This window comes from Podarcis muralis, chromosome 4 (genome assembly GCF_964188315.1).
Source record: "Podarcis muralis chromosome 4, rPodMur119.hap1.1, whole genome shotgun sequence".
Classification (NCBI taxonomy): Eukaryota; Metazoa; Chordata; class Lepidosauria; order Squamata; family Lacertidae; genus Podarcis; species Podarcis muralis.
This window is the reverse complement of record NC_135658.1, coordinates 78,383,537-78,394,816: the sequence shown is the minus strand read 5'-3', so window position 1 is coordinate 78,394,816 and position 11,280 is coordinate 78,383,537. Positions and strand designations below refer to the sequence as shown.

The following is an 11,280-nucleotide window of genomic DNA, read 5'->3' as shown; positions in this document are numbered from 1 at the left end:
GGTTCCACCAAACCTGTTAATTCCACAGCATGTGTGACCTAGTTTATTGACAATGTACTTTTCTCTACTAAATATGATTTTTCTAACAGGCAGGGCAATCCTACCAAGGAAGCAGGAGTGGGAGTGTTGTCTCAGAGCCCATGCCCATGGAACAGTTTCCAATGTTTACTTAGCCAAGGAGGGAAGAAGATAAACTTACAAACAAAAAAGCAGAAAAATAGCAGACATGCCGTATTTTTCGTCCTATACGGCGCACTGGCCCATAGGATGCACCTCGTTTTTTTGGGGGGAAATGAATAAAAAAAAATCCCCCCCCCCCAGCCGCCCCAAGTCCTTGCGGACACTCTTGCGGGTCCCTCCGGAGGGCTCCCCGTGCTTCGGTCTGCAGGCTGCCACCCCAAGCCTCGCGTGCCGGGTGGGACCTCCCGCCGGGCGCACAAGGCTTGCGGATACTTGCCCGAAGCATGGGGAGCCCTCCGGAGGGCGCCCCGTGCTTCAGGCTGTTGCCCGCAAGCCTTGTGAGCCCACGGGAACTCCCGCAGGGCTAGCAAGGCTTGCGGATAGCTTCCTGAAGCCTGGAGTGCGAGAGGGGTCGGTGCGCACCGATGCCTCTCGCTCTTCAGGCTTCAGCGAAAGCCTGCATTCGCCCCATAGGACGCACACACATTTCCCCTTCATTTTTGGAGGGGGGAAAGTGTGTCCTATGGGGCGAAAAATACGGTACTCCAGTATCCCTGGGACTGTGGCACCAAAATGCTCACAGGCTGGAATCCTTTTCTCCCAAGGGGGACCTCAAAGCTTTGTTCCAAGAAGGCTGCAATCCTCAGGAGCTGTGAACTTGACCTTCCTTTTCTTTATATAGGCTTTGCTCCTCCTAACCAGTGCTGGTAAGGATACCTGGGCTCTGGCAGGTGTGCAGTTGCAGCTGTTTATGCTGCTGGGGCTAATGGACACCGTGGCAATGGGATGAAGGGAGGTGTGCCAGAGGCACAGCATAGCATAGAGGCTAGAAATTGCAAGTAGTTAGTGTATTTTATTGACCTAGTGGCACAACAGGCATTCAGTTGGAACCGGGATGCTTTCAGATTTCTATTTCAGATACTCTTTTAAAATAACTAAGCTGAGTCGGAAAATGTGTTTTTGAAAAACTCAAGCATCTTCCACCATTAGAAAAAAACCAAATCTTAAAAATGCTTAACCTTTTCAAATACTGGGCATATATTTTCTGCATAAAAATACAAAATAACAGTATACAAAGGGTACATATTTTGACTAATATTGCTTAAGTATGGCAGAATAAGGCACAACAAGGAAATGAAATACAAAAGCACAGAGGAATATTTCTGTTACATAGAAGGATTCCACAAAATTCAAGTAGACATATTTCTTGCGATATAGAACTATTATGCTGCCGTTTCCAGCTCTGAGCAGTCTTCAAATGATGCATTCCAGAGTTGTCTTTCTGTAGTTCGTTGAGAACTACAGCCAAGACTCTGCTCACACCAATTAATTACAAACGCTATTAATCTCCGAACAAAGCATTTGTTGTATAGGCTTCGTTATGGTTCACATCCAAGGAGCTGTGAAGAATGTAATCTCTGTAATTTACAATGCAATTCTAGGTGCGTCTACTCAAAAGTAAGACCCACTCAGTTCACTAGGGCTTACTTCCAGATGAGTGGATCTAAGACTGCAGTCTTGGATATTTAGAGTTCTTTCTGGTAAGTTAGCAGGCATGATCAACAAGGCTTCCTGGCAGAATATGGACTTCTAAGGCTGAGAATGCTAGTTCGTTTTGTTTTTTAAAGCTTTCCTCAGGGCAACAGCAAATGTGAATGTCATTACTCATTAGTTCGCAAACAGACTTCAAGCAACAATAACTCCTTGCCTCAAAAACATGAAGTGTGTGCATTAGACTCATAATTTTTAATGTATATCAGGGCTCACAGCAAAGGAAAAGGTACTTCATCAGCTAGAATCCTCTAATCCCTCACTTATGCCACAAGAACATTGGTAGAATGTCTATGTAGAATGTCTACATAGAATGTCTATGTGTCGGAAGCAATTCAATTCTACTGCCGCAAGCCAGCCAAACACTCTTGTTGGGGTTTAGCTGTGCAATCCTACATATGTCTACTCAGAAGTCCCACAGAATTCAATGGTACATACTCCTGGGTAAGTCTGTATAGAATTGCAGCCTCAGGGTATTTGCTTGAACCATGTGCTTCGCTTGCATGGCAAAACAAACTATGCCGGAGTTTAGTGTAAAATGAGGTTTGGTCTATTTGGTGAGGCGATCTGCTAGATATGTTAAATTAGGCTATTCAGCACCGACTGGGACCTTTTTCAGTTGCCCCTTACTAAGCAAATATACAATGTATATATCTACAAATTTATATACGTGTAAAATTCAGAATTTAAATGGTTGGATATGAGGTTACATAACATGTAAAGAGTTTTTAGAGGTATACTGTCAAGGTAGCGAGGCAAACATTTTAATATGAAGCTAGTCATGCAGACGAATACTCTCCCTTTTTTTTGCACTTGGGTTTCATAGACTCAACAAAAATAAGTCTGTAATAGCACTTCCTAAACTTTGCACAGCAAGATGAGATCTGGAGAGGAGGACCTCACTTTCTTCCCAACGTCTCAGCCAATTTCTTCAGTCGCTTCTTGAGCTCTAGTGGGAACTTCTCATAGCACTTCTTGCAGACAGGCTTCATATCAAATTCCACAAACTTGTTTCTAAAAAGGGTAGTGGGGAAAGAACAAAGTCTTAATGCAAATAATAACATTTTCATAGGTTTAGCTGGAAACTAATTTTATATATAAATTACCACCAACCAACCCAAACTGAGTATAGGTTACACTATTTTTACCACTTCTTTTTTTTTTACAATTTTATAAAGACAAGGATTTGTACTAGTCATCTAAGGAATCATAATGTAAATTCCCACATCTGAGGGGAAAGTGGGTGTCTTAGGGCGGTTTTACACATATCTTTATTAGTTTATGCTTCTGGGCGTCATGCTCCCCCCCCATAAAGAAAGAAGTGCAGACAAAAAGAGTGATCGCCACCTCACAATAGTGCTCTGCTGCATTCACACAGATGGTGTCTTTAAAAAGTGATTTAAAAAAAAAAAATTAAAGTCAGACATGTTATGTTGCTTGTAAAGGTTATGGCTCTGATGCACACCTAAAGTCACTCTTAAGGATGAAACATGTTTTTTAAAAAATAAAATCATTATTATGAATCCATTTAAAATGTTGGGAAACCTTGAATCCACAGATTGCCATTATTTCTTAATCATGTTCAGAGCTGGTCACAATGACGGAAGACTCTTTTCCAGTCTTGGTGTACACATTGTAGAGGTGCTTCTGCAAGAAGTTCCCTGGTCTAACAGTATCCTATGAAAGGGGTGGCAAAACTTTGCTCTGTGGGTGCACAGGGTGGTAAAGGTAAAGGGACCCCTGACCATTAGGTCCAGTCATGGCCGACTCTGGGATTGCGGCGCTCATCTCGCTTTATTGGCCGAGGGAGCTGGCGTACAGCTTCCGGGTCATGTGGCCAGCATGACTAAGCTGCTTCTGGCAAACCAGAGCAGCGCACGGAAATACCGTTTACCTTCCTGCTGGAGCGGTACCTATTTATCTACTTGCACCTTGATGTGCTTTTGAACTGCTAGGTTGGCAGGAGCAGGGACTGAGCAACGGGAGCTCACCCCGTCACGGGGATTCGAACCACCAACCTTCTGATCGGCAAGTCCTGAGTTAGGTCCATTACTTTCCAGAGGTCTACTCTAAGTAAAAAACTTTGTTGACTACCACCCACTATCTTTGTTCCCAGGGAACTACCTTGGGATAAATATTTTCAAATGCTTTGGGATAGATATGTTCAAGTTGCCTCTCACCTCAGCCTCAATAGCTATGTTCTAATAGACCCAAATACAAAACAAGTTAGATTGGCTTCAACCAGAGCCAGGGCCTTTTCAACTCTGGCTCCGGCCTGGTGGAACGCTCTGCCTCATGAGACCAGGGCCCTGCAGGATCTGATTTCTTTCCGCAGGGCCTGTAAGACAGAGTTGTTCCGCCTGGCTTTTGGCTTGGAGCCAATTTGATTCCCTCCCTCCCTTTCTTTTTTCTTTTCCTTCTCCTCCTGCAATGAGGCTACATTTTAATATTTTAATGTTCCATTATTTTAATGTTGTATTTTATTTTTGTTTTTAAGTTGTAATCATTCTTCTTGTTCTTATTATTGCTTGTAAGCCGCTCTGAGCCCGGCCTTGGCTGGGGAGGGCGGGGTATAAATAAAAAATTATTATTATTATTATTATAAAACAAACATCAGAGCTAGAAGCGTATGTCACCTAGAGAGCTCCATATGTGTTTTGGGGACAAAGGACTTGCATGTAAATTAGTCCAGTTACTCAGAACGAAGTTGCCCTTTTGTGTGGTGCTCATCAGAGGACCACACCTGTTGTAAAAAAGTAAAGTAGACATTCATAGTCCCACCTACTTTTGCCTCTTGGACCCCCCACCACTGATATGTGCCCATTCGAAAACTGCCCAGAAGACAAGGGGCAGCAAAAGGTTTCTTGCCCCTGAAAGCTAAAAAGAAGAGACCTGCCTATAACTGACCGAAAGGAAGAAAGGAAGGAGTGCAGTTGCTGGGAGGTAGGAACAAAGCATGTTTACAGGCAGACAGGCTTTTTCTTTTTGTGTTTGTCTTTATCCTTTGCTTCTCGCTCCCGTTTGGCGAGCCTCCTCTTAAATTCTTCCGGCATTCTCTCGTAACAGTGTTTGCAGACAGGTTTGAGATCGATTTCAACAAACTTGTCCCTTCACGGGTGGGGAAAAGAAGGAACGGAGGAGAGAACAGGATAGAATCAAGATACAGGTGAAGCAAAATCAAGGAGAATTCAGCAGGAAACGGAAACAGAGTTAAAGTAGTAAATATACTAATAGGAAAAGGTGTCCTTGTCACTTGGCAGAGGCTGCATCGTTAATGGCTTCATCAATGCTGGTGTGAGAAACCATCAAGGGCTTCCCCATTTCCACACACAGCCGAAGTCTCTAAGGGCAATTCACGAAAGACAAAAAGCACACTGCATGTGTGCTACAATGAAGGAACCCTGTGCTCCAGTTCCCATCAGGCCCAGCTAATATAGCCAATGTTCAGGGATGATGGGAGTTCAGCAAAATCGCCGACAGCAAACAGTTATCCAGGGTGTGTTAACCTGCAGAAACAAGCCATGCTGCGGCCCTAAACCAACCATGGTTTGACATCATGTACAAACGTGGCCACATCACCGCTTCATGTATTATCATGAACATCTGATAAACTTACTTGAGTGTTAACTTAGTGTTGCAAGTAGAGCACGCAAAGCAGTTCACGCACCATGCCTTGTTCAATGCCGACACAACTGAGAAGAGAAATGACAGGATTAGCCGTCTGTTTACCAGTGGCAGAGTAGGTGATATTTATCGGAATTCCATGGCAGGTAGGGTAAAAAAGGTAAAGGAGCCCAGGACAGTTAATCCAGTCGAAGGCAACTATGGGGTTGTGGCACTCATCTCGCTTTCAGGCCAAGGGAGCCGGCGTTTGTCTGCAGACAGCTTTCTGGGTCATGTGGCCAGCATGACTAAACTGCTTCTGATACAACGGGACACTGTGATGGAAACCAGAGTGCACGGAAATGGCATTTACCTTCCCGCCACAGTGGTACCTATTTATCTATTTGCACTGGCGTGCTTTCAAACTGCTAGGTTGGCAGGAGTTGGGACAGAGCAATGGGAGCTCACCCCGTCATGGGGATTCGAACCACCGACCTTCTGACCAGCAAGCCCAAGAGGCTCAAGTGGTCAGAGCCACCCATGTCCCTATATATATATATATATATATATTCCACAGCAATGTTTAAGAGAGTTACACAAAGTCTTTGAAATCACTATTATGTTGTTTGAAACTGCGTATTATTTACACAATAGGGATGCGGGTGGCTCTGTGGTCTAAACCACAAACTGTTTTTTTTTTTGTTATTATGGTATGTATTTTTGTGTTGCTAAATTGTAAACCACCCGTGAGCTTTGGATGAAGGGCAGTATAAGAAATTTAATAATCTCTCTCTCTCTGAGAACTTTCAAATCAAGTCCACTTTCATTTGCCTCACTATATTTTGGGATTGCTGTTTTTTGACTATAAGCTGACTTGAAAACCCACTATCAATGCCTAAACAGTTTCGTGAAATAATATTTCAGGTTCCTGTTTAGCATCATGAGTATTTCATGTGCATTTTGAGTATTTTATTTTGAACTCAACTTCAACTGTTATCCTGCTGTGTGCTTCTCCCTTCTTAAATCACTTGTATTAAGTGGGTTTTATTTACTTTTTTTATTTTAAAAAAACCCCTGAAATGAAGACACAAGTGCATCTGCACAGAGACTCACCATCTCCTTCAATCACACGATTACAGTGGAAGCAAACATCACCAAAGAGCTGCGGAAATGGGGAAAATATTCCATAGTCATGCAAGTATTCATTAAACTTTAGAAAATGAAAATCAGCAGTTGGGACATATTAAAAACATATGCTTTCTCATTAGCAGAACAGATTAAGTAGGGGGAGTGGAAATCTCTTAAGTAATTATGAGCTGATTTGTTTAAAAAAGAAGCTACACACACTAGTTTGGATTGAGAGAAATATGCATTTAATGGTGTTTGTGGAAGCAGACTTTCCTCCTCCCTCCTGCAGCCCCCCCCCCAAGAAATGCTCCCTTGAGGGACCCCGATGAGTGAAGTGGGCCGTGGTACAGGAGGCGAAGGTGAAATCCCCATTTCCCCCAGATATTTGGGGCTCCTCTTGGGCCCTTGTGTCATAGCCTGCCCCATTCAGCAGGATCCCTCAACCCCCAGGGGAGCTAGGGAAGAAGGGGGCCAGGAACTGGAGCCAACACATTCAGATATAGAACTGTAGAGTTGGAAGGGACCACGAGGGTCATTTGGTCAAACCCCCTGCAATGCATGATCTTTTTGACCATCTTGGGGCTTGAACCCATGACCTTGAGATTAAGAGTCTCCTGCTCTACCAACTGAGCTAGGAATACAAGATGCTGTTTTACACCAAGTCAGACCTCCAGCTCAGTGCTGTCTGCTATACTGACTGGCTCTCCAACAAGACAGACGTCTTTCCGAGCCTGATCTGGAGACACCAAAGGTTGGACCTGACACCTTCTGCGTGCAGTGTGTGGTCTCAGCTATAACCCCAAGTGACCACTTGGCGGTGCACTCTTAAACAGTGCCCAGTTTAAAGTGAGCACAATGCACGGTCTAGGTTTTCACAATAGGTTCTCATGCAGTACTCCACAAGTGTACGGTGGCAGCTGTTAAAAACAAGCGCACACACAAAAAGCTATTAATAGGGAAAGGAGTCTTTAAACTTCAACGACTCAGTAATAATTTATTAGAGATCACTGGAGATGCGAAAGGATCACTAGGACCTATGAACACGATAAACACACACACACAAACCTCAGATGGGAAAGTTTTAAACAATCTGAAAGAAAGAAATGACTATATTCTGAATATTTTAGTCCATATTTTATATGATTCTTCTAATACGGTAATTAAACAGAAAAAAATGCTTTCTATGTGTGACAAAAGCTGAAATGAACACACACACACATGCATTTGAATTCACACACACACACGCATTTGAATTCACAGATTGGATTGCCACAGTGCAAAATATTGTAAATTTGCAATATGGTTTTCCAGCTTCAAATTTAAACCAGGTCTCCAAATATGTTTTTGAGGTGAAGAACTAATTAAAAAAAAAAAGGGGGGGGGGTATTCCAATCTAAAAGTTTGCCTATTAAAGGTAGGCTATCATGGAATTAGAAGCTTTACAAGCAAATTGTTGTTCAATTTTTTTTTTTTACCTCATAAAATGCTGTATATCCACTGAATGTCAAATCTACATGGTTTGACACATACCAGCACTTGCTACGAGACAACAAATGTGGACGAAGCAAAGTTTCAGAGTTAACATACTAAAAGTCTCTGGCCGAATGTACAAAATGCAAGACGCAGCCATACCTGGTTGTAATGGGTCTCACAGTACGCCAGCCCCTTCCTCTCATAGTGACGGTGGCCTAGGAATGGCTTCTCACACTTCGCACAAACAAAATGCTGCAAGGGAAGCAGGAAGAAGTATGGGTTACTACCTTCAGTTTTATGTAGTGATAATTCATCTGCATTAATCCCTTTGTGATCTTGAGCAAATAATTTAATTTTTGCTTCTTAACCCACTGTACTGGAACAAGTTAAGTGTTTGCTCCAGAACATTGCAGCTAATTCTGAGGGCTTGTGAGGAAATGAAAGGAAGGAGAGTTCCTTTGCACAAGCAGAACTCTGGAAAGAACCTTAAGTATTGCTCTTAAAATGATAAAAAAAAGGTAAAGGGACCCCTGACCATTAGGTCCAGTTGCGGACAACTCTGGGGTTGCAGTGCTCATCTTGCTTTACTGGCCGAGGGAGCCGGCGTACAGCTTCCAGGTCATGTGGCCAGCATGACTAAGCCGCTTTTGGCAAACCAGAGCAGTGCACGGAAACGGCGTTTTACCTTACCGCCGGAGCAACACCTATTTATCTACTTGCACTTTGACGTGCTTTCAAACTGCTAGGTTGGCAGGAGCAGGGACCGAGCAACGGGAGCTCACCCCGTTGCGGGGATTCGAACCGCCAACTTTCTGATCGGCAAGCCCAAGAGGCTCTGTGGTTTAACCCTGAGCACCACCTGCGTCCCATCTTAAAATGATTAGACGAGCGTTATTTTGGTATTTTCCTTTGTACTTCTTTTTTGTTGTTGTTCTCTTTTGTGCTCCTTAAAGCATGTTTTTAAAAGTAAACTACCACAACCTATGAAATTACACAGAATTCCCTATTTTGAGGATTCCTTTCTCTGACATATTATTATCTAGGTTGTTGCATCCATGGCTCACCTCCACATGCCACTGTTTGCCCATAGCATTCACCACTCGTCCTTCAATTGGCCTCCTGCATGCTCCACAGATGGGGACGCCCATTTTGTCATGGCAAGGCAAGCAGTACAGCTCCCCCTTCAGTTCTCGGGCGTCAGCAGTAAGTTCCTTTCTGTTCATGAGGTAACAAAAGAAATGTGAAGACACAGCAAAGGAAAACACAGGCATGCATTTCAACTGGTGGATACAGTGGCAAAAGGAAACATGATATTATTATTATTATTATTATTATTATTAATTTGATTACAAACTGGAATGAATACCCGCTGCAAAATATTTGGGAACTGTTGAGCCAGCAGCTGAAAACCAAATACAACGGCATGAAAGCTGCCATATGAAATGATCCTTTGGAAAACAAACCATTTTTCAGATTTAAACCCCATGGCATCCATTTCAAGTGGGGATTCCTGTTGCACAAAATGAGAATCGCCAAAAAGGGATGGCGAATAATGCTTTCGGTCTGTAGGCGCACCAGTGAAAATCTGTAGACGGTCCACGCAACAGAAGGCAGGCTGTTCAAAGTGATATCACGGAACTCCTGCTGAGGTAAAATACATCTGGGGCAAAATGAATAGAACCCTTCTCAAAAGTAAAATTAACATCCTGCTTAGAGAATTAAAGAAGCAGGGCCTATAAACTGTGCTGTACCTCAGCCAAATTCCTTTCATCTCAATAGGCTATTTTACAAGTTGAGTGTAGAAACCTGAATAGTTTATACTAGCCAGAGCCTCAGCTATACCAAGTTCTTCCCAGATAAAAAGGCCTTGCTGAGGAAAGTAAAGTGATCATATGCATACATATGACCTGGGACTTACTTCTGCGAAAGTATGTGCAGAATGGGTCCTACACACACTCACCCCAACTGAACACAATGGAAATTATTTGAGACCAGGCTTCAAGAGGTTTATAAATATCTTATCCACTGGTAAATGTGTGGTAGGATTGTGTATTTGCATTCATGCTTAATTATCAACCACTTTGATACTAAAGTTTCCATTCTAAAGATTTAAAAAACAAAAGCATCCAGTTCCTGTTACCCGCAATTGGCACAGTTGAAGTGATCGGGGTGGTAAGGGTCATTCTTGAAGATGAGGGGTTGTTCTTCGATGATAGCATGGCACTTCTGGCAAATGTATTTGCCCATTCCCCTGGCTTTCTCCCGATTGTGGCAAGGACGGCAAAGGTGTCTAAGAGAGATCAAAGGAGAAACAGCAATGAAAAGGAACCGGGTTCCTATAACTGGGTTTTATTTTATTTTTAACCCACAAAAATGTAACAAGGGCTTTTGCTTCAGCTTTGTACAAAAGAAACTGGCAATAATCCATAACAAAAAACCCCACAAAGCCTTACCATAAAGCAGTTATTTTACTGGTCTTCTGGCAGAAAGTCATTCTCTGCCTTTAAATTTCTCAGATCTAATGTGCAAGGATAAACTTTGCCAATAAAAAACTGCTCTAAAACTATTTTGGTGCAGAACAATGATGTAGGCTCAGACCCGGTATTATAGCCTATGAAAATTGTCTCAGAATGCCATTATAGAGCTGAGGGTCAATAAGGCTTATAGCCCGCAGCGAGTTAAAAGTAAAGTAAAGGGACCCCTGACCATTAGGTCCAGTCGTGGCCGACTCTGGGGTTGCGGTGCTCATCTCGCTTTATTGGCTGAGGGAGCCGGCGTACAGCTCCCTGGTCGTGTGGCTAGCATGACTAAGCCGCTTCTGGAGAACCAGAGCAGCGCATGGAAACGCCGTTTACCTTCCCGCTGGAGCGGTACCTATTTATCTACTTGCACTTTGATGTGCTTTTGAATTGCTAGGTTGGCAGGAGTTAGGATCTTCTAATATCATGATTAGATTAAATATATTAAAAGTATATTGTAAGGTAAAGGTAAAGGGACCCCTGACCACTAGGTCCAGTCGTGGACAACTCTGGGGTTGCGGCACTCATCTCGCTTTACTGGCTGAGGGAGCTGGTGTACAGCTTCTGGATCATGTGGCCAGCATGACTAAGCCGCTTATGGCGAACCAGAGCAGCGCATGGAAACACCGTTTACCTTCCTGCCAGAGCAGTACCTATTTATCTACTTGCACTTTGTGATTTCAAACTGCTAGGTTGGAAGGAGCAGGGACCGAGCAATGGGAGCTCACCCTGTTGCGGGGATTCAAACCGCTGACCTTCTGATTGGCAAGCCCTAGGCTCTGTGGTTTAACCCACAGTGCCACCCGCATCCCATAAAAGTATATTG

General features: G+C 43.4%; 1 protein-coding gene across 6 annotated transcripts in view; it reads right to left on the bottom strand.

Annotated features, from left to right (window-relative positions):
- Positions 1 to 1,013: 1,013 nt before the first annotated feature.
- Positions 1,014 to 11,280, bottom strand: part of LIMS1 (LIM zinc finger domain containing 1) — a 71,706-nt gene continuing 61,439 nt past the window's right edge. For 3 of the 6 annotated variants that reach the window (XM_077927633.1, XM_077927631.1, XM_077927630.1), the window contains exons 5-11: positions 10,076 to 10,225; positions 9,000 to 9,150; positions 8,095 to 8,187; positions 6,448 to 6,496; positions 5,348 to 5,423; positions 4,696 to 4,839; positions 1,014 to 2,745 (exon numbers count right to left, since the gene is read on the bottom strand). In XM_077927633.1, coding sequence (XP_077783759.1) covers positions 2,631 to 2,745; positions 4,696 to 4,839; positions 5,348 to 5,423; positions 6,448 to 6,496; positions 8,095 to 8,187; positions 9,000 to 9,150; positions 10,076 to 10,225 — 778 coding nt within the window. In that variant the 3' untranslated portion in view covers positions 1,014 to 2,630. Of the gene's footprint in view, positions 2,746 to 4,638; positions 4,840 to 5,347; positions 5,424 to 6,447; positions 6,497 to 8,094; positions 8,188 to 8,999; positions 9,151 to 10,075; positions 10,226 to 11,280 lie in introns of all 6 variants that reach the window. The other 3 variants (XM_028727990.2, XM_077927632.1, XR_013392665.1) reach the window with 2 other exon arrangements.